The sequence below is a fragment of the Vidua chalybeata genome, chromosome 5, assembly GCF_026979565.1.
Source record: "Vidua chalybeata isolate OUT-0048 chromosome 5, bVidCha1 merged haplotype, whole genome shotgun sequence".
NCBI classification, from domain to species: domain Eukaryota; kingdom Metazoa; phylum Chordata; class Aves; order Passeriformes; family Viduidae; genus Vidua; species Vidua chalybeata.
Window position 1 is genome coordinate 59,503,356 of NC_071534.1, and position 23,681 is coordinate 59,527,036.

Sequence of the window (23,681 nt, forward strand, 5' to 3'; positions counted from 1 at the left end):
AAAGAAGGCTCTGAACATGGGAGAAAACAAGTTCTGACTTCTTCTCATGGTCTCTTATCCCTACAGTTTTGGCAATGAAGCATTTCCAGGTGCCCTTTTCACCAGAAACATCCATCAAAGTAGCACAAGTTAAAGCACATTTGCAGTTGTTGAGGTTTTGAATTCCAGGATAGAGAATAACAAAATCATAGAATTGTTGAGGTTGCAAAAGGTCTAAGATCATTTATTTCAACCTTTAACCCATCATCACCATGTTCACCACTAATCCATGTCCCTTAGTGGCACATTCACACACCTTTAGGACACTTTCAGAGAGTTTCTGACAGGGGAACTTTCAGAGACAGTGTTTCTATCACTTCCCTGGGCAGCCTGTTCCAATTCCTGACCATTCATTCAATGAAGAAATTTTTCCTAGTATCTAATCTAAACCTCCTCTGGTGCAACTTCAGGACATTTCTTCTTGTCCTGTCACTTGTTACCTCCTCTCAGGCAGTTGTAGAAAGTGATGAGGACACCCCCAAGCCTCTTCTTCTCCAGGTTAAACAACCCCAGCTCCCTCAGCTGTTCTTTGCAAGAATTGTGTTCAATGTGCAAGCACTGGTGCCTACTGCCAAGGGCCAAGACTTGGGCTTGAAGCTGGTTGTTCCTGCCAATAGGTCTTGTTTTACAGAGCTTTATTTGCATCAGTTGTTACTAAGGGAGCAATAGTGGGAGATACCTCCCTCATCCTGAGATTTATCCATATGTGGGTTGTGCTGCACCTTCTCCCTTGCCACAGTGGTGATCCTGTGGGAGGACCTATTTGCACCTTGCTCCCCACTGTATCTCTTTGGCAAGATCAACCCCTTGTTTATTACTGGTCTTTTGCTGCAAATCATTAAACCAAAATTCATATTTTCTATCTGCCAGTTGCCAGCACTTTTCTTGTCTTGGTGTCAGAGACTCAGAAAACTGCAGAGGTCAGCAGGCACCTCTGGGGTACCTGCTCCAGTCCCCGGTTCAGAGGCTCAGCTAGAGCAGGTCACTCAGGGTCATGTCCAGTCAGGTCCAACCATGGAGACTCTAGCACCTCTCTAGCAGCCTGCTCCAGTGTTTGACAATGCTTACTGTAAAACAGTATTTTTTTTTTAAAGTTTAAATGTAATTTCCTGCATGTCAGTTAGCGTCTGTTGTGTCTTACACAGTGCCGAGGCACCACCAAGTAGAGTTTGGTTCTGTCTTCTTTACTGGGCCCCCATCAGGTGTTTGTACACACTCACAAGGTCCCTATTGAGCCTTCTCTAGTCCAGGCTGAGCAACACCAGCTCTTTAATCCTTTTCTCACAGGGGAGTTGCTCCACCCCTTCATCATTCTCTTGGCTCTTCACTGGACTCTCTGCAGTATGTCCACATCTCTCTTGCACTGAGGAGCCCAACACAGGGCACAGCACTGCAGATGTCACCAGTGCTGAATAGAGGAGCCTGTGAACCTGCTTTGGCACAAGGGCACATCATTATCCCACAGGCAACTTGGTGTCCTCTAGAACCCCAGGTTCTTTCCTATCAAGCTGCTTTCCAGATGGGTGGCCCCCAGCATATTCTGGTGTGTGGGCTTGTTGCTCTCCAGGTGCAGGACTGGAGTTATCCCAACTTCATGTGGTTCCTATCCACCCATTTCTCCAATCTGTTGAGGTTCCTCTGGATAGCAGCATAACCCTCTGCTGCTTCAACACTTCTCCAAAGCTTTTTATCTGCTGTGTCATCCAGCTGGACATTTTGCCACTGATCACAGCCCTTTAACCTGGCACTTCAGCCATCTTTTGGTCCACCTCACTGTCTAGTTACTTAGCCCACACTTCATCACCTTGTCTGTGAAGTTATGGCAAGCACTCAAAATCCCTGCTACAGTTAAGATGAACAACGCCACTCACTGCTTTCCCCGTGACCACTGAGACAGTCATATTGCTGTACAAGGTTTTCAGGTTTTCTCAGGTGTGATTTCCCCTTTGTAAGTCCAGGCTGACTACTTCTTATCAGCTTCTCATCCTTTGTCTTTGGAAATGATTTCCAGGAGTCTTTACTCCATGACCTACCCAAGGACTGAGGGAACACTACCATGTGTGTTGCTCCCCACATCATCCCTCTTGGAAATACGAGTGACACTGAATGTCTTGTCTATGGTATGACCAAGCCTATTGAAATTATTTAACTACTTTTTTGATTCAGTTGGTGAATACAAAAATTATTTCTATGGTCACCTTCTTACTATGGGAATGGCAATCTTTCCAGGTGCCTTCCGCAGCAACAGTTCTCCTTGATTGCTCCCTCCATTCCAAACTCTTCATTTCCTGCTGTTCTCTTTCTAGGGAGTGTGACCAGGACACCAGCCCAGTGCAGGTGTGTCACTGGGATGTTTCCACACACACTGGGCAGTTTACAGAGGACTGAACCTCTGCCACAAGCCCATTCAGCTACTGTGAGGAGGGAATGCAGTGGGAACTGAGAGCAGCTCAGAGGACAGAATGGGAAGTATGAAGATCTTTAAAAGCTACCTTTTCTTCTCTCTCTATCTTTCCTAATCGATTCTTTATCCTGAAGAAACTCCTGTGGGATGCTGCTGTCAGAAACTTGTCTCCCTTCCCCCCTTATTTCCATTGCTCCCTTTGCAGGTGACAGGCAATTTTCTCCCATTTATTAAGGTTATCTTTTCCTATACCCATCACAGGTTTCAATCTCCTCTGTCCTTTTCTGCTTTCTATTCTCCTCTTTTTTTATTCTAAAAAGAGAAAAGAAGGGAGCACTGGCATCCTAATTATTTGTATGCAAATATTTCCTCTACCTTTGTCCTGATTTAGCAAAAGTTAGAGTCCTAAAGGAGCAGGCAGGAGAGTCCCTTTTATTCCCATCAGGCATTCTTGCAGCTTCATTCCTGGGTAGCAAAGCAGTTTACAAGACCAATGGAAAACTGACATTCTTTTATCCCTGCTGCAAAATTACTTTTATAATTATGTACCCTATTCTAAAATGTATATGTGGCCTTAATCCTCCTAATATGTAGGGCTTAATATGTATAAAAAGCCTGCTATGTACATCGTCTCAGCACAGAATTTCAATTTCTAGAAAGGCTGAGACTGAATTAAAAAGGAAACACTGTGCATGGCAATGAGCTCATTTTGACAGGCTGAATTAATTTTAAATAATAAGGAAGTAATTTCCATCTCAGTAAATGCCTGCATTTTTCTGTAAAAATAAAACACTATAGTCAGAAAGATACTCTTGAGAAGTGTCTCTTATAGAGATAAGCAAACAAGATAGTAATTAAAAAAGTAAATAAATCATAATTACAATAGTAAAAGGTAGTATTAAGTATTAATGCACTTCAAGCCCAGCTACTTTGATTGATTTCTGCTTTATCTCATTAGCTTTATAATCAGAAAAATATAATCATATGAAGATATATGGATTTAAGCACAGACAAATACCTCCAGCAGTTAGATATGGTTGTTTTAAGGATGCAGTCACAACTGCCTGATGCAAAAGAAAAGACCATGAGAAAAAAAGGCATGGAAAGATGTAGAGAAAGAGATCTCTACACCACCATCCCTGGTCCCCACTGCCCAAAAACATAACAGGCTTGCAAATGAAATATTCTGTGGATGGTCCCATAGGGGACATGGCTTTCGGTGTTGAAGCATGGCCAGAAGTGATGATGCTTGACATGGTAATACCCATCTGGAATTGAGAAGTGATGTTCAAGTCTCTCCTCTAGAAGGGGGGATTCATTTCTGTACTCCAGACTAGTCAGGAGAGTTTTCCCACCACCAGGCTGGGAACACAAAGGGCACGTGGCACTGCTGAGGGTTTGCACCAGAGCCTCAGGGTCCACCCTCGGTACTGGGCTGTACTTTGTTTAATGGACTGTGCACAGGTACACCCTGGTAGATCCATGGTGCTCCCTTGCCCTGGGGAGGACTGTAACCACCAGACACCCTCCACGTCCTCCTTGAACAATGAATTATTTTTTGCACAGCGGAGGAGGAGCATCCGGAGGAGCATCTAGGTCATGGGTGTCTGTGCATTCTCCCCTTCTCTAGCATATTCTCTAGCATATTCTGAGCCAGTGTGTAAGGCCCTTTCCCAGATTCAAGGCAAAAAATACACCTCCTTTTTTAACCAACAGCACGGTGGTTTGAACATCTGCCCAGAAATGGGAGATCCTGGTGCAGCTCTAATCCTTGCAATATATGCTTGACTACAAAGCATTTTCTAAAATGTATCTTTGTCCTGTAAATGGAACTAGGAGAAAGGGAATATAAAAAGCAAGATCAAGGATGACATTGTAGCCTGGTGACAGGGGCACTAAGCTGTGGAAAAGGTGATCTGACTTCCCTTCTCTGCTCCCATTAATATTTAATAGTCATTAAATTAACAATCAGGGACGTGTAGGATTAACTACAGGTCAACATCCTCATACTTATATCTGAATGAATGAGATAGTTCTAGCATGGATGGAAATAAGCTATTAGCAATGAGCATGGCCAGTATGTCAGTAACAGGCACGAATTTAAATGATTTAAACACTGTCCCTGAAAACCAAAACAATGAAATGGCTGCTCTAATACAGAGACCCACACAAACCCTGCACTAGTGCTGAAACCTCCAGAACAAACACCCACAGAGATGTGAAACCCTTTGGCAAAAGTCAGCCCTTTCTCTCTGTGGATTTGCTCAAAGGACTTGCAAGAGACTGACACTGCTGATCGCAGGGAAAACAGCCATAAACAGCTTTTCATGTATTCAATAGCAGTGCTCTCAAAAGAACCTGTGAAGGATGCTGTAACTGATCCACCTGCACTGCCAGGAGAGGAGCTGAGGTCCCCTGCACCAAGCCATCAGGCTCATTTTCAGACTCATTTGCAGGGTTGGAGTGGCTGATGGCTGGAGCCACAGGAGTGTGCTTCTGCTCCCCTCCAGCCTGGCTCTGACACTGAGACACAGAAGAACCTGATGTCTCTCCTGCAGTTCCTTTTTTGGGTGCAACTTGGGAACACCACTGACTGCAGCTGTTACTGCAAGAGTCCCTCATCTTTTCCATGCTCTTTAAAATGAAAAGCAGTCTAATCTCAAACAACCTTTTCACTTCTGGAGGAGCCACACTGAGGAATCTGATGGCCAGCTTGTTCCCTTGTCCCTCAGTGGAGAGAAGGACAAGGGGATAAGCCTGTTCATCTATTTTGGTGAACTTGTTTGCTATCTCCCTGTTTAGGGAAGGCTTCCCACCAGCTGTGGTTTCCCTCTGCAGATGAGCAGAGAGGAGGAGGGCTGTCCTCCACAGAGGGATGCCTGCTGGATTTGCCCAGACAGCTCAGACCTCAGGGAGCTTCTTTTCCCACAGTTGCTAAGAAACCAAAACCAATCAGCTGCTGAAACAACTGTTTAGTGCATTTTTCCCTCCATTTGTCTCATTCTGGATTACAGCAGCTTTAAGAATTGCTGGGCTTTCCCTGTGCTTTTGATGGTGAGGGCAAGCACAGTGCTGGGGAGGAGAGTTTGGCCTCAGTACCTTTTGCTATAGGGCTCCAAGCACACAGGTTGTTTCCATGTGTGGCCATCAGGGATTTCCCTCCCTTGAACTGTCTGCAGGGGTCTCAGGAACACCTATTCACAGGTGTCATTCCAGAGCCCTTTCAGCTCCCTTTCCAACTGCTGTCAGCACATCCACCTGAGTCACCAGTAGCTCCAGCTGTGATTTTAATGAAACCTGTTGTCCAGTTCCTACTTCAGTGTTTCAAATGTCTTCATTTATCCCCTTGCAGGCCTGGCTCTGGCTATCTTCTTGCCCACAGCCATTCACAGGTTGCCTGGGAGAAGGGACAGTGATGATTGCCCTGCAGGATTTTGGAGTGCTATCAGGAGACCATATGGGTTTCCCTATGGCTGAGAGCCAGATGGCCAGTGAGCCACTGAAGAACAAAACCCCACAGGAGGTTAATACCTACTGGGAACATCACCCAGGAGAAAACTCCCACCCACATTTAGCTGCAATAACAGAGACAAATAAGAAAATAGGCTTGGGAAAAAGCATCCTTAGTCAAGTCAGAGGTAGGTTTACAGATCTGCTTTGTGTAGTGCTAGCACAAGGCATTTGTCTCTGGTTGAAGGGGACTGGAAGGCTGCTAAAAAACTTTGGGGAATAACCTTCCCTGCATAAATGACTATGTGAACTTCACTTCTTTATTCCTCTGTGATGTCAGCTCAGCTGCATGTTCACTATTAATAATAGGTCCAACTCTGCAGAGGCTTGTAGTGTCTTGGAAATGTCACCTGTCAAGGTACACAAATAAAGCTAGAACAACCTCGAAATATTAACTGCTCTGTGTGTTTGCTAATAGTTCTGTGCTGACCGCGAGGGCTGGATTTCTGTTCCCAGCACAATGCCTGTAAATTCTGCTGGCTCCCTGGCAGGCTGGGGCTGTTTTTATTAAGTGGTTACATGTCGTGCTTCCTTTACGTGGAACCTTCTGTTCTCTGATGGAGCTTGTGGCTCTTACAGCAAGTTACAGCCTTTTTTCCTGCAGCCTTGGTAGAAACTGGTTGTATCAGCTCATATATTATGTAACTCCAGCAAATAATTCTGTGTGTTGTGCAGGTCAGTAAAACAGAGATCTCTACTGCACAAGAAAGAAGTGACAGAGTGTTGGGAGCGAGAGGGACCTCGGCTTGGCTTGTGAACTAAGCATGTTGTGCTGAGCCAACACTCCTGGGAGCTCCTGCTCTGTGGTGGGGCAGCATGATGAGGTATTACTGTGATGGTATAAACACTGTAGTAAGTACAGGGCTGCAGGGAGTATGAGGGCATGTGAAGGAATAGCTCAATGGCATGTGAAGAAATAGCTCAAGGAATAGCTCCAGAGGAGCCTGGAGACAGGCATTCCTAAAGAACAGGCAGGTATGAAAACAAAGTTCCCACCTTCCATATGTAAGGTCAGACCAGAAGTGCACTCAGTCCACACCTTCTTTCTGGCAGTGGCCAGCAGTGGGTATGTAGGGCAGGGCAGGGAAAGCCATAAGGATGTTTCCTCAAAATTATGTTCCATCCAACAATTTGGAGGGGGAAATTTTGGAGCCCAGCAGACATCATTGCATGTAAGGGTCCTGAAAGTCTTTCTGCCACGAATATATCCATTTGGTTTGTGAACCTTTTTAGCACATAAAATCCCAGATGGGGAACTACAGGCAAGTGAAGTCCAGGTCACCCAGGATGTGTCTGCCTGACTGTCCTGAAGCTGCAGCCCAAGGCACTGTGTCATCCATTAAACCATCTTCCTCTCCTGAGAGTGAATAAGCACTGACCTCACTTCAAACTCCCCAGAAGACAACAATCACCCAGTCAGTCATTAATTTTTCAAGTAGTGTGTGTGGCTTTAGGTTTAGAAAGGAAAAAAGGCTGTTCCCTCAATCTCAACAGCATTGTTTGCAGTGACCTTGTGTGTGCCCTGTTCTGAAGCAGAGAGGGAGATGTTTTGAGAATTGTGGAAAATTTGTCAGGCAAATATTTTTATGTAAGTCAGAGAGCTGAAATAGCTGCTTGGATATAGTGAATATTTTTAAGTCTCATACTCATGCTGAGCACCACAACAAAGTAGAGGTGAATGAATGTCCTCTGGATGGTGGGTAGTGTGCCCTCTCCTCAAGAGACTCTACTCTGACACTATCTTGTGGTCCTCATGTCATATTCCTTTATTTTTCCACTGGAGAAGAAAAAAAAAAAAATCTGGCTGTCAACATAGCCAGACAGTTTCCCTATCCAAATCTCAATCATAGTTTCCTTTCCAAAGGGAACTTTTCCTCAATGTAACTTTAATGTAATGCCAGTTTTTTCACAGGCATTTAAAATACTCTTAATTTGTAATAACAGCATGGAGGCAGGAAACATGTAGCAGCTGTATCTCCTCCCCAGAAAGGATGTTTTTGACTCAGAATGGGCTGTAGAGCCTGTGCCACAAAAATGAATGGCAGACAAAGACTGACTCTGGTTTACTTGGAGGTAAGTTCAAGCAAGGCTAGCTTGGGCAGGAGCAGGGCATTGATTCCTCCTCCAGCTGCCTGTACTTTGTTCAGAGGAGTACAGAGCAAGAGAATCACTGCTCAACACCAGAGGCAGGAGCTGTGGGTGGGACATCAAGGGATGATTTGAGAGTAACACAGACAAGACTGATTTCCTGAGGAAACCTGGAAACTGGTATGATTTGAACTTTGCTGTCGTGGCACTCAGGGAGGAGGTTTTGTGTTGCAGGAGGCCTGGGAGAACACAAAGAGGAAAAGGAAATGAGCATCTCAGAAGAAAGGAGGAGAAAAGTAGGAAAAGCCATAGAAGTAGTTTTATGGAAACTTCGAGAGGTTGGACCACAAATCTGACAAAAAGGATGAAGGTGAAACAGTGAAAGGATTTAGTGTAGTTTGCTAGAGAATTGAAGCTAGGAATTGATTTTAGTTGTGACATTTTGAGGGAAGACAAGAGGGCAAGAACAGAGAACAGGTTGTGAAAACTGAGGATGAAGTTATCATAGCTCTACTGTGGGAACAAATAGTAATAGATAATTTTGTAGGATGCTCTTGAAGGAATGTCAGCGGGATTAAATGACAGCATCAGTCTGGAAAGAAGAGAGAGGATGGTGATAATGTTGAAAATAGCACTGGGGGTGTGTGCTGCCTGGATACAGAAGCTAATAGGTTTACCAACTAGAGTCAATCAGGGTAGTCATGTGAAGTAAGATAAGGGGCTCAGTTGTAGCTAGAGCTTGGGCAAGGAGGTTGGACCAGATGACCCACTGTGGTACCTCCCAACATTACCCATTCTGTGATTCTGGTATTTAACCCAGTGCAGCCCCCTGTACACATGTACTCTTAGAATTACAGAATCATTAGGGTTGAAAAAGACTTCTAAGATCATTGAGTCCAAGCATTAACCCATTAATCCTGCTCTGTTCTGAGAAGTTGCCTGGGCAGCATTTGAGGATTTTAGATATTTACTCTGAAAGTTTATCAGGATGGAGGAGTTCATGTGCAGAACCCCCTGCTTACTTGGTCCAGTCTGAAAGGCACAGCAATCCTGTGGGTGTGTGTCACACTCAGAGGCTGCAGTGTCTATGATCATGCCTGTTTCCAGGATAATCACCCCCTTTCTCTTGCTGTCCTAACAACTGGCCCTTTCCCACATACCTAGGCAGAAGCAAGTTTTACTTGCTGAACTGAAGGGGATATGTGCTGGATATTGAACATACCACAAAATGTACATAACTAAGCATATCTGATCTCAACAAGGGAACCTCTGCCCCATTGTTTTTTGGATGGTTTGGTGTGTCATGGCCTTGAGTCAGGCACCTGAAGTCTTTCCTGCAGGGATTATATGATATTCAGCTAGAGGTGAGCATATGAGAGATATGCTATTGATAGGAAGATGTAATGACTTAGATGAAATCATTACTCATCCTTCCAGTAAGTTGTGTCCTGATTTAGTAACATATTCCATTTGTAGATCATATTGTCTCTGGTGAGTCTGCTTTACAACAGCAGTACAAACAAATTAAAGAAAGTTTTGATATGCTTTTATCAAAGATTTGTCCCTAGTGTCCTTTGATTTACTTCTTGAGATCTCCTCTGGCATGAACTGGATAGAGGCAATATTTTCTCCCCCTCAAAGTGGATCTGAGCTCAACACCTCTGAGAATATATGAGCTCTGCCTTTAGAGTTGGCTTCAGGCATTCTAGAGAATGACTGCCCTCCCCTTAATATATAATAGACTGAAGACAGCTCTATGTCTTCATTTCAGTGAAATTGTTTTTTCTGTATTTCCTCGACATCCACATAGTGGTGCTTTGGGTATCCCAAGCCAGTACCAAAATGAAAAAAAAACTCCCTACTTTCTTTTTTTTTTTTTTTTTTTTTTTCTGGCTGACAAAAGGAGTTGCAAAGGTGTATGCTCCTGTGGCCTTTAACCCCACTTGCCTCTCTAGCGAGGAAAATTAATGACAGAACAGATTTGTCAACAGGGGAATATTCTTGCATTTTGCAATGTTTGTAATTGTGTCACAGAGGTTAGAGATGGGTCTAACCTATTAATTACCCTTTATACCACTTCAAGTCTGTTAAAGTTGGGTTCCTAGAGCAAGAGGTATATTTTTCAGTGCACATTTTGATATGAAACAGAAATTTCTAATGAGAAAAAACTGATTCCATGAGCACCAGTAGAGAGTCTTTTTTTGTCTGTAGTTTGAATTTCAAAGGATCATTTACTGCTGAAAATGCTGTGATTGAGTAGATGAATGCTTGAAGTCTCATGTCACAAGCATGATTGTCAATAGGACTACAAAAGGGGAATGTATCTTAAGAAATAAGAAAATGTTCTTACAGATGAGTATGTTGAATGACTGGAAAATCCAAAATAGCTGTGCATCAGGAAGACAGGTAAGGCAGTGTGTGCAGGAGCATCAGCCTGCTCTAGCTTACCTGATGCTGTTGAGCAGGATGAGAACAGAGAACTCTAGATCAGAAGGTTAAGAAAATGAGTTCTCTATTTCAAATGCACTGCTCTATATATAGAGAGCATTGAGAAGACTAATTTCATTGGTCGTAGAGTAAAAACATGTCACACCATTAGTGTGCAGTGAATGACGCACAGCGGCAGAACATATCTATAAACAATGTGAATAACAAGATAGATTAGAGAATTATTTACATTCTTTTCCAACTGCTTCCCAGGCTCTCACCTGGTTAGAAAACCTTTCTCTTTCTCTCTGACTGAGCTGAGAATATCCACAGCTCACCTCGTGTATAATAACTTGCCAGTTTAATGTATTGCCGGTTGTGAGAGGCAACTGTCTGTCTGGGTTTCTACCTGTTGTATTCTTTGTGTGGTCTGGATGCAGAGAAGGGATGTCACATGCTGCCACTATGAAAGAAGCCTACAATACACAGCAAATCCAACCCTTAATACTGGATAATTTCAGATCCTTTGGCTATATTGGATGAGTAGTTCATCTATGGTTTCCATGCACTGTGGTTCCCATGGCACTGACAGCATCCACCTGACACTGGAGTCCCTGGAGTGTGGTAGGACAGGATTTGGGGTTGCAGAGGGCCAGCCAAGCTGTCTTCCACAGCAACTGTGGGAGAGGGACTCTGCTCTTGCCTATGAACAACCCCAAGGTCTTTGTCCTGCTTCAGATCTTCATGGTCTGTCTGGTGCCTGTTGGTCATAGGGAAATGTTGGCATTTTGGGGATGCATGATACAGAAAGGCTGGCCAGCCCTAATGAAGGATTAAAACTTCTCTATTAAAGGAAGGAGGCTCGAGGTCTGCTGAACTTTTTGATGTCTTTGATAAAGGCCTTGCAATTTTAACACATCAGGATAGTCTTTGGGTAAGAGAGGCATTGGTATTCCAGTGGACAGGTTTTGCTTTCTCGACTGTCCCATGGGCTCTCAGGAGCAAGTTGGTCTGTGGCCCTTAGCCAGAAAAGCACTTAGATAAGAGCACACCTCTCAGTCCATGGATCATCCTGCTGAATTTGTTAGGGCTCCTTATGCACTTCCAGGAAACAGTGTGCTTTGCTGGGCTCCGTCTCAAGTCCCCATATGCATAAAGCTCCTCTACATCCCTTGTAGCCATATTAATATCCTGGATGAGGTAGGGATTCTGCCCAAGAGTGCACTCCTTGCTTGAGTTATGACCACACTTTCAACAGTCAATGAGTGAGTGTGGTTCTGCTTGAAGTTAAAAAGCACCATTCTTTTGGGTTGTGAGCAATATCAGCCTCAGGGAAGGGAGAGCTGTGCCTACACACTATTCCAGTGATAGACACACTTCTTTACTCCCTGAATAATATGACTTTGAGTTCTAAGTTGGCAATGCTGGAGAGGATCAGCACATGGCTGAGCACAGCAGATGGGGGCAGAGGAAGAAGTGGTGTATTATCCTTTTTGTTACGGATGGCTCCCAGAGCCCCAGGGGTGGCAGTACAACTGCAGCTTGAATGAGGGATGGGTCAAATGGAAATATCAGGACAGAAGACCCTGCAGAGACTTGCATAAGTATCTAGCAGCAAAGGATAATCAGGGATCAGGACATAAGAGGAGAAATGTCCTGCTGAAGGCATGCCTAGCTCTGTGGTGCAGGGAATGTCTGAACAGGGAACAGAGGCAACTCAACAGTAGGCAAGTGAGCCAGGCAGTGACACTTTCAGAAAGCATTGACTTTTGCTTAATGCTCCTGTGGGGCAGATGAAGCAGCAGGCAGTAGCAGTGCGAACATATTCAAGGCTACCCAGCATCAGTGTGAGGAGCTCTGTGCTTGCCTGGGAAGCACAGAGGGTGTCATAGTAACTGAGACTTCAGAGAGAAGCCACCAGGGCAAGAAACCCGTCTTCTAATCTGACATGGTCAAAAATGTATGTGGCTGAAGGGTGAATGAAATTGTAGGAGACCATTTGGATGAATTATGGCATTCTGTGAGTAATTTTCTGAGGATTTAACCTTCATGTGGGGAATAAAACTGCACTGAAGGTCTTTAGAAAAACAAGTCCTGTCATTTGCTCGGAATGATGTAACTTGTGAAAGCAACTCTGTTGCAGGGTTTGGTGAAAGTTGGAGGTTCTGAGGCTCAAGGAAGAAGGCCGCTGAGACAAGAGGGTCTGCAGAGGAACACATTGGGAGCAAGATCCATTGGCCACAGTGTCTGTCCCTGTGGATGCTGCTGGGGTTGGCTGAGTGTGTAACACTGGCCTGTTGGTACCCTAAGAGGCAGTGTGCAGTGGACTTACACCCTTGTGTGTCTGTGTGCACAAGAGGGAGATGATGACATTCAACAGTCTGCAGTGGTTCTTCAGGTCTGTCCACTCTTTCCACTGAATTTGTGTCCTGGTGTCAGCCGCTTATACGTGCACACAATTTAGAACCACGATTGCATTTTTTCCCTGAGGCTTTTATCATCATTAAAATAACAGCATCATACAAAAACATGCAGGAGGGAACATCAGGAGGTCATGTGGACCACTTCTTGTCCCAAGGTAGGCTAATTGCATCAGTGTCACTTCTAATGGTGTTGAATGATATATCCCTCGGGCTTTCCAACACTGGAAAGCACCCTTAGGGAATTGTTTCCTCTGTTCTCCCCACTGCTGAAAAGGCTGTGGGAATTTTGTTCATAATATCTGATTTGAATATTTCTTTCTGGAATTTAAAACATTGTTAGAGGTGCTATTACCCACATATAGGCACTGAAAACCAAAACCACTCTCATTTATGGACTGCTCCCTCACACTCATAAGAGAACTGAGTTGGAGACATCCTTGGCATAGAAGGAAATCAGTGGGGAAACCAAGCTTCTTCTAGCAGAACTGGGCTTACACAGAAACCAGAGATGGCTGAGTAAGGACATCAGCATGAAAAACCCAGATTATACAAATGAATAGGCTGAATGTTACAGGATTTAGCAGCTCTCTGCCAGATAAGGTGTCTGAGAGACAGCTGGTTCCACCAAGCCTGCAATGAGGGTCAGAGCATTGAGAGGAGGGAAGTGGCAATCAAGAGGATTAGCCCAATTCAGGGACTCTGAATTTTGAACTAATTTAGGGGAAGAAAATGGGAACAAGAATGCTTAGTAGGGTACTTTGTGAAGACAGACTATTTCACAAGACTCAAAAACAAATTCAGGATCCTTAAGTGGTGCTAGAGACAGATCTGTGAGTTGTCTTCTATAAAATATGGTCTGTGGACACCCATTCACCCAAAAACTGTGGGTAGATATTGGCCACTGTTTTTTTTTGCTGTGTAGGATGAGGGAAGATGGGTCTTCTGGCAGCAAAGGGAGGAGGTGGGAGGTTGTGGGGTGGCCCAGCTCTGTGTATGTCATGGCTCCTGCATCCCTGAGGAGACACATTTTTTTGGGAGCCAAACTGAAGAAGGAACATGGTGACTTTTTGGCAGGTGGGAACAGAGATGTACAGCGCTCCTGCCTCAGGGCCTCAGCTGAGTCTCAGAGCTCTGACTGCTGTCAAGAACTCACTGAGGAGAAGGAGGCAGGAAATCACAAACCCCTTATTGATTCCCTCTCTTTTCTGTGACCCATCCCCAGCACTAACCATATTTGAAAATACAGCTTTCAGGCTTCTTTTACAATGACTAAAAAAAAAAAGAAAATCTTAGCTCTAGAGAGAATTGTTTTGCCAACCCTATTTTTCTCTGGCTTTGAGTTTGCCATTGACGTTAATTAGGACTTCCTGAGCCTTGTTAGCCTGGCATTTTCCTTTGTTACTGAGAACAGTGAAGGTGACCTTGCTCAGTAGGTGGATTTTCTCAGCTCTGACAGTCTAATCATTAATGTCTTAGGAACAGAGGTAGGGATCTTATACGGGAAACTTGAGAAGAGCTATAAAAACATCATGTAGACAGCTGGCAGTGTCAGCTGGCATAGCTCCAATAATTCAAAAGCAGAGGTGTTACTGATAAGTCATCTTGATCTCACACAACACATGCTATTCAACACGTATTTTTTGTTGCATAATAAGAAAACAACAAATATCTATCTGTGTAAGCTCAGTGGCAAGTGGCTGAACTGGGTGTACTGAGAGTAATAGCCAGCATTCGACAAACTCCATTTTATTATCCAGGAAAGTGGAGCAGTCACCACAACACTCATCTCTGGTGGTCTGGTTTTGAATGATTGCTTTAAAGTTATTTTGGTGGCTTCATTCTACTCCCCACCTGTACAGTCACAAAACTGTAGAATCATGAACAACTCTAAGTAGAAAGGCACTTCATGTATTCCAATTCCCTTCTCAAAGAAGGTCCAAACAGAGCAGGTTGCTCAGGGTCATGTCCAGTCAAGTTCTGAGGATCTCCAAGGATGGAGATGATACTACTTTGCTGGACAACCTGGTCAATATTTGACCAGCCTCATGACAAAAAACCTCCACCAGCATGCTTAGAATATGAGTGAAAATCCTTTGAGAAAAGAAAACCAGGAAGGGAATAACTGAGTTCTGCCTCTCCATACCAGGCAGCACCGCAAGACCCATGTGGGTAAGTCTGTTTCAAGCTGCTGTGATTAGTCTCACCTTCATAAGCTTTACATACACTAAGAGTAAAAGGATTATATAACAGGAAGGATTATACACAGGAAAACATTGTATTTGCTCATAGCAGTCTTTTTTAAACAGAGGCTGCAAACAACATTTGTAATTTTGATGTGTCATCTGCCACATGAAGCAAGAGTTTGACAACAGAAGAGTCACAAAGCCCTGGCAGTAGCAGAGCTGTCCTCGTCAGCCAGCTGCACCAGGAGCAGGCCTGGCTCCCAGAGAAGGCAAAGCAGGAGTGGCTGCTTTCCACCGGCAGGCTCAGGAGGGTCGGTTCTGCTCCTGAGCCATTTGAACTGCACACTTCCACATCTCTACCCAGGATTTCTAAGCGGCCGTATCCAGGGGGGTCCTGATCCTAGCAGGTACCTCTGAAGGTCACTTAGGAATCACATACACAGCTTGCAGATTTGCCACTAGCAGCTGCCACAAGCTACCAAAAAAGGCAGAATATTAAGACTACACAAAACCAAAGCTGAGCTGGAATATAAATATCAAATGAAACGCTTACATGTTGCTGAACATGCTGCCTAAATCAGAAACACGAGACAACAGCAGAAAGCCATGCAACGCATTTTGGCAGAAGCACGCAAACACTTCACAGCTTGTCCCCTGGATGCCATGCTCACACTTACGTTAGTCTGTGTCATACTACCTGAACTTGTTTTAAGCATTTCCATCATCTGTGAGGTAGGGAGGGAAAAACAGAATAGTTAAGGTATAATCAAGTGAGATCTTGCACATAATAGTATAATTTGTAAACAATCTCTTTATTGGCTGTAGTGTGGAGAGTGTAAATGGTTCAGGCTTCTACCTCAACTTATCCAGACAGGGAACTTTCTGAAAGCCAGGTAAGTGATTCAATGGATTACTAAGGAGGCAGATGAAAAAAACTGGGATTAACAGAGGAAGAAATAGTGACAGAACATAAATAAACACATAAACAAATAAATAATTTTGGTGTCAGTAAGATTAATTTTTTTGCTGTCATGTCAGAATGAAAACACTCAGTAATACCTTTTGATCAGTGAGCAATTTTAAACACTGTGTTAATCTGTCTACTTCAAAAATATTTGAATAAAGATGCAAAATTAAAAAGCAAATGCCTACAAATCATTACAATGAATTAGACCAAAGATAAAACTGTATCAGTTCTCATCTCAATATGGAAAGATCTGTAGAAGTCTTTATTCTAGGTGAGAAATTACAGTAATAAAATAAAAATGATACATCAAGATTTTGTTGATACATTGCTCCTCAGTTTTGATTATACTTCCAAAATCATAGGTACCATTTGAAAGATCCAGCCTACCAAATCCTTTTATATGCACAAACTTTCCTATTGGCTTAAATTTTAAGGTTAGCCATGCACTTTAGCCGTTAAGGTTAGCTGTGCTTTTAATTGTGCACCCACAGAAGCCTCCCCTGGTGAGATGTTGTGCCCATGCTACCCTGAGAAAGCCTGGGGGAACCTAACAGTACTTTGGATCTCAAAGTTTCTTCAGTCATCTCCTGTAATTACTCCTGTAATGTATTGTGAATTCACAGTACTTTGCACAGTGCATATACCTTTCATGTCTGATGAGGGCAGATACTAAGTCACCTGAAAGCTGAAGGATTTGTATCAAGAAAAAAAAGTACTTGCACATCTGCACTTTACACTACTGAACAGCTAAAAATCCCTAACAAGATGGAGAAAACAATTATCTCCTGAGAGAGTGGCAGAGTAATCAATTGGCCTAAACTTCTGCTATTCAAGGGGAGCCTGAAAGGAGATACTAACATAGATAGAATTTGAGACATTATCTCAAACCAGTAATTTCTTAACTAAGAACACAGACCAATGGTTCCTATCACTTGAAAATTGTTTTGAAAGGAATTTAAGGACTTTACTGTGGATTTAACATATAAATCACAAAAAGTCAAACTACCACCAGAGCTGTATTTTCTAGCTGGGCCTAATGTAGAAGAACTGCAAAATACAGCAGAGAAATTACATACAGTAGCTGGAAATATATAAATGTATTGATTATGTGATTGGCGTGTCCCTGCTGAAAATAATCAACATATTGACTTTATTGAATTTTCAGTAAAGTAGGCAGTAAGGAAAAAAAAATCTGTGTATGTGTGTATGTACATTTTTTTGAAAAAATAATTTCATTTTTATCTGTCTTGGAAGCTGTAACTTTGTATACTGGTACTGGAGTGCCTCCCTTGGCTTATCTCTACCATTATTTCAGCAATGAAAAATAGAACAAATAGAGGTGCTGAAGAGTACACTGGATGAGTACTGAGATACAAAGCAAGGCAGCTGTCTCATTTATAATGCTGGGGAAAAATGAGGTAAAGTATCTTATGAAGCAAGTAATAGGGATATCATTTTCCTATTCCCCATTTTATTTTTGTCCTTCTGCGCTGTGAGAGTAAATGATCAGGAATTTGTAGCGATGTAATCATGCTTGGCTCCCTGCCTCCTCTGGCACATCCTGGTTCAGTGGAAGTGATGGTGTTTTGTGCAGATTAGGTGGCAGCTGTTAAAATCCAGAAGCATTTCACCAATTGGATACACTTGGGAAGTATCCTAGGAAAACCAATTCTTCATTCAAGCACTGATGAAGGTTCCCATGCACCTCATGCTCTCCCTTTCCCCAGGATCACTCAAGGATGTCCCTGCCTGTCCAGCCCTGCAGGACACACAGTGTGCTGCCACCTCAGCACATGGGATGTGCAGTCTCTTCCTTGGAACGCCGTGGAGAAGACTCAGAGGAACTTTTCTTTGCTAAACCGTGATGATGCATGTGAGATACTGGCAGGCTTGTGGCCATCTGGGGACGTGCCCACATCCTTGTTTCACTTGGGATCGGGAGAATGTTTCTGAAGTGAATTTCCCAGTTACTGTGTTTGTTCCAGCTGCTAAGAGGTACCTGTGGGGCCAAGCAGGAGCTTGGCTGGAATAACATCATCTCTCCACCATGCTGCTGGCACAGACTTTGGGCCCCCAGCACAAGCTGTTTCCTCCTGCAGTGCTGCTCCTTTTGCTAATGTAGATGTTGCCTGACTAAATCCTGCTGACTTGATTGATTCTATTTAAATCACTGTGATTGTTTGTACGAACAAAGTTGATAGAACTGGTCCTAAGTGGCATTTACTCCACCATGCTATTTGGCATATAAATCAGCTGTTTGGGGCAGTGGTAACCGTTTTGTTACCACTGTGAATTTAGGGAAATATGTTAAAGACAATAAAGAAAGTACATATTTGCAGTGAAACAACAGATATTAGCACTTGCTGGTCTTATTTAGATGTATAGAGTAGCCTTGCTCTGGAGGTAGTTTAAAGAGATTTTTCCGTCTTTGAAAGATCTGTGAAATAATCAATTGTAATGCCTTTCTTCCAAAGTATCATATATATTGATGCATTATGCATTTGGTTACATAGTTTAAAATCTGCATATGGCTGTTTGTACCCAGTGATAAAATATTCTTTTAGCTTTTTTTTAATGGTTACAGTAAAATTCTGCATGATGTATATCACAAGTAGAAATTTTCAGCTAGAAATATTGATGACATCTTGCCTATGGCAATAAACAGGTTTTAATGGTACAGTAAAGCATGTCCTTTCTTCTTAATAAATCTCCTCCATTCATTAATCATGCAGATTATTTACAAAAAGAAGAATAACTAATGCAATGGCTGTATTCCCAGGATCACATGAAATTCATCTTTACTAAGGTAGTGGAGCCTCTCTAATCTCAAGGTGTTTATGAAATAATAGGAGGAAAGCTTTAGGTTAAGCATATTTAGTATAAAAACTAGTTGTTTAATTTGTTTCTTAAGATGAAATTCTCCTATTTTTGAGGGAAAATGGAAGTGCTTGATGATTTAAAGCCACAGACATCTTACAGTAAGATATAAGAAGCCTTGTCAGATCACTAACAGAAAGAGTCTTTATGATGCTGAGATTTTGTAGCTTTTAATTAAACATAATTTTTCAGCCTCTGTAACCTGTATCATCCTCACATACCATATTTTATACATCACAGCAATTAGTGAAGCTTACAGGGCACATTTAGAAGAAGGCTTCCTGTCAGGAGCTGGTGGTGTAGTGAGTCAGCAAAGCATCAGAAAGCTTTGCTTGTGCACTTCCAGGGGGCCGGACCTGTCAGATTAATACAAGGGGCTATTTTTGTAACATCCAAAAAGTGTCTGCTGTACATCAAAGTGCACTAGCTGCTTATTTTAGATGACAGCAACTCTTAGATTTGTCTTGAACAATGCACTTTTTTGTCTTTAGCACTTTTTTGGTATGTGCTTCTCCAAAAAGAAAATTTCCTGTGAAGCATTTAGTTGAAGAAGGGCTTCCCATTTGAGATCATCAGAGACATTTTCAATCATTCCAGTAAATTAACAGCCCACACACCAAAGGTAAGAGGCAGTCATGGCATATTGGGGAGTACTCTGAGCATGAACATCTTGATTTGTGCCCTGCTCTTCAGCTGAGCTGGGGTTTGGTCCCAGGCAATGCGAAGGGGCTTGAAAAGGGGCTCCTCAGTTGGTCTGGCTTTTTATTTACTGTGTTAATTTTTTACTCCCAGCAACTGAAATCTCACCCTCCTTCCTAGACACTCAGTTATTCCCATTCTTGAAACTAACTTGCCTGAAAGCTGCTCTTTTCCCTGTGGTCATGGATGCTGGATCACATGAATGTGGCATCCGTAGGCTTCCACAAGCAGAGGGGCTGTGAGTTACTTTCCCTTGGCTGCTCTTAAATCTGCCCATGATGTTTGGAGAATTAGTCTGAGCATTTTGCCCTGACTCATGTTTCTTTCCTTGTGCCTGACCTAATGGGATCCTGACTACAGAAGTGTGAAGCAGTGGAAGATGTGAGGTCACAGATGAGTCCCCAAGGTCAGAATCAAGAACTTTTGGCAAATTCTAGAGAGATAATGGAAATTACTTGTGAAACCAGGTGATTTCACCAAAGATGTCATCATTAACATTTGGCTTTCACAATGTGCCCTTTGTTTGTGTAAACCTCAGAAGGATATTGTCAAAGATATTGCTGTTAACTCCAATGGCACAGTGAAGTGACTTGGGAAAGGTGAACCAGAATCAACAAAGGCACTGAAACTGGAGTGAACTTTTCTGAGTCATGGCCTGACTCAGCTCTCCTTGCTCCTGCTGCTCCAATACCACTGGAGCTGCCCTCTCTGCTCCTTTTTGCTGTTATCTTTTTGTGGTCCCTCTCAGCTGCCCATTCCTGCTCACCAAAGCACTTACCAAAGTCCCTTGGCTGGCGTGTGCTCCTGGGTCTTGCTTGGCAAAATGTAGCTACAGCTGCACTTTTCTAAATGGGGATGGATTAACTGTGTGCTTAAAAGCTTTGCTGGATGGAGACCTGGACTCTAGAGCCAGACCCACCTTCATTGCTGGAGCCTGCAAGGAGGAGGAGAAGGTATTTTTCTCCTTCTCACATGCTGACTGGGAAAGGGGTGAGCAAGAGAAGGAGAGAGAGCCCTGACTTGGTTTCTCCAGTGCATTGCTGTCATCAGAGCACTGGGCAATGAGGCTCTGAGTACCTCCCAGAACACAGAGCATCCTGGGGAGAATTAATAGCAAGGCTGAGCTGAAAGGTAGTTCTGTCACATTTTTTAATAAAAACATTTGGAGAAAAGTTTTCTCCATGACTTTTGAAAAAAGAAACTCCTAAAAACCCAACAATGATTTTTATGCAGGCAGCTATTAATAGTAGTGTAAATATTAGATTCATACTAGAATAACTTGTAGTTATATTAATACTTGCCCATATAAAAAGCATTTTTGGGGTTTCTAGTAGGAACTTGGTATTACTACTAATAATACTTTGATTTGAGTAGCTCTTTTGTCTGCAAACCACGTCAATAATTGTATGTAAGTCACACACTGCAGGGGTGCTGGAACCTCCCTTACCAAAGCTATTTAAAAGCCTTGCGTTATGCCTGTTATTATAAGAACACAGCATTTAACATCTTATTAAAAATAAAAACCATTCTTCTTACTTGTTTTCTCAGCTGAAGGTTATTTCCACTGTTTTCTCAGAGAAGCAGCAAAGTTTGGGCTTAATCTTTTTAAATGCACCTTCAATTTTCATCCCTTTTTATTATTACCATAAATGCATGATTTTTTAAAGTCTGTTCCTGAAGTTATTTCACCCATCAAAATGTTTGATTTTGCTTCTAAGGTGTATGTCTTATATAGTAAACTTCCCTGTAGGATACAGGACAAAGATTTCTCTGCTATATCACTACAGTCAACAGGAATACCTATATCAATACCTATATCTATGGCAGTTGGGTGAGGTCTCTTTTAGTTTCTTTCCCTTTTAGGCTACTGCTTTTGGTTTGGGTCTCCCTAGACTCTCAGCACGACAGCTTGAACTGAGGGTTTTGAGCATGGCAGCTGTAAGAATCATTGATTCTTTTTTTTGATCAGTAGCAGAAACAGAAAAAAAGAGGTTTCTGTCAGCCTTTTGAAAAGCAATTCTGAAAAAATTTAATTTCAGATCAGCAAAATACGTGATTTGAGGGACATGGTATAAAAGTAGAGGAAAAAAAGCTTGGCATCACAAAGTGGAAGAATAAGGAATGGCAGCTATTCTTCCCTGACCTGGTGTTCAAAGGAAAAGATGTTCACTGAGGTCAAAACCCACTCTTCTACACGCAGAGATTTGAGCCAAAGCCCTTCTTTTACTAGAGATGTTCTCTAGCTCCAGCCAGAGGTCACCTGAAATAAGATGTTCTCCAGCTCTCCTGCTGTGACTATTTTACTTTTCATTGCAACTGTACAAATGCTCAGCAGTTAAGCAGAGCAGGGCACGTATTTGAGTGATTTTTCTGTCTGGTACAACCTATGGTTGAGACACAGCACCATCAGGTTTTAGCTTGGTGGCAAAGGCCAGTGAAGCCATTTACATTGGATTAGATCACACTGAAAGAACAGGTTTCAGCCCCATTCCCCAGAATGTCCTGGATGAGCAGCAGCTGCCCTGGAGCAGGGGTGTGGGGGCTCCTTTCTCCCAGGCAAGGGAGGGCTGGAACCACTATTGCTGAATTTGACACAAGTTCATAAAGAATTGTTATGATCCCAAATTGCATTTTTAAAATAATAAAAGAATGAAAAATGCTGTTTCTAAATGCTGCTCACCCCTTCTGAACATCAATCATGCACATGGAAAATCCCACTTTTTGTGACAGTCCATGCATGCGATCTTCACCTGCGCACATAGGAGAGGTGCTGGTGAATCCTTGTGATTCACTCAGCTCAAGGAATGTGGTCAAGACAATAATGATCTCAACTAACTTCCTTCAGTTCCTGATCTCTCTGTCAGACAGCCCTAACCTGAAGGATCTGCATGCTGATGGTACCTTACAAACCTCACTGGTTTAGATTCGAAAGTCCCAAGGTAGTATGCCAGCTCTCTTGCACACATTATTATTTTTGTATCTAAGTCTTCTTTAAATATTGGGCAGACTCTCTTTTCATAGCTGAGTAGTTATTTCAGTAAGTGTGGCAGTTGATTTACAGTTGGTACTGTGTGCACTTTCTGTAGTGAAGCATAAAATTGAAAAGCTTATGTCAAATTCATTCATACATGGACACGCTCAAGAACAAATTAATTTTAAAGCACTCACAGGGTGTATAATGTTTCTATGTCATGCTTTACAAATCTATAAAGTAATTTATAACATAAAGCCTACTTTGGAAGAGAGCTGTAGTAGAACAGATAGCAGAGTGATTTAAATCTAAAATATCCCAGTGCTACACTCCCCCAGATATCTGCAATTCAGATCTGATGGGAACCATGAGTAATCAGTTTCTAAAGCAAAATTATTATACAAGAAAAGGCTTTCAGTGCAATGTCCTTTTGCAAAACCAGGCTATTCTAGGACAAATTAAGTTTTCTAACCATCAGTATGCAGTGCACTAGATAAGGTGTCAGATTCAGATCTCAAACCAGTATAAATTGGAAATCACAGCCATGAAGGATCAAGATAAACTCTTAAAGATGCATATTGGATAAATCTCATATGTAACTGTAATGCCGGGGCCCTTGTAATTAACATCAAGGGAGTTTTCACCCCATGAGAACAGATGCCTTCAAGCTGACCCTACTGTTGTGGTTCTTCCCTTCTGGGTGGCACAGCCCAAGGGGGGTACCTCTGCACAGGGTGAGTGTCTTCCCCATGCCATTTGAGAACAGGTTCTTTGAACATCCTTCCAGCATTTTGTATTTTGGAGCATCACCAGGTTCTTTCTGATTTCTTTAGCAGAAGCTGGAGCTGCCAGCGCTGTTTGACACCAGCTTCTTGCTGCATGAACCAAGGGACCCAGAAATCAAGAGAAGAGCACCCCTCTCTGATCGGAGCCAAGTTCCTTATCTGCTTGCAGCAGTGCCGCGTCTGTAAATTCCTCCACACTGAGCACTTATCATTAGCAAGTGTGGTCAGCAATCATCAGAAACATTCAAAGACAAGCCACCCAAACTCAGCCCTGAGGTGAGCAGCTACAGCAGCCCTCAGCCCTTGCA

At 42.8% G+C, this 23,681-nt stretch overlaps 1 protein-coding gene across 3 annotated transcripts in view; it reads right to left on the bottom strand.

Annotated features, from left to right (window-relative positions):
• LHFPL3 (LHFPL tetraspan subfamily member 3) overlaps positions 1 to 23,681 on the bottom strand; it is a 258,336-nt gene that overhangs the window by 50,289 nt on the left and 184,366 nt on the right. Inside the window, exon 3 of one of the 3 annotated variants that reach the window (XM_053942419.1) lies at positions 15,772 to 15,799. The exons of 1 other annotated variant lie outside the window; for it this stretch is intronic. In XM_053942419.1, coding sequence (XP_053798394.1) covers positions 15,783 to 15,799 — 17 coding nt within the window. In that variant the 3' untranslated portion in view covers positions 15,772 to 15,782. Of the gene's footprint in view, positions 1 to 15,751; positions 15,800 to 23,681 lie in introns of all 3 variants that reach the window. One more of the 3 variants, XM_053942418.1, reaches the window with a different exon arrangement.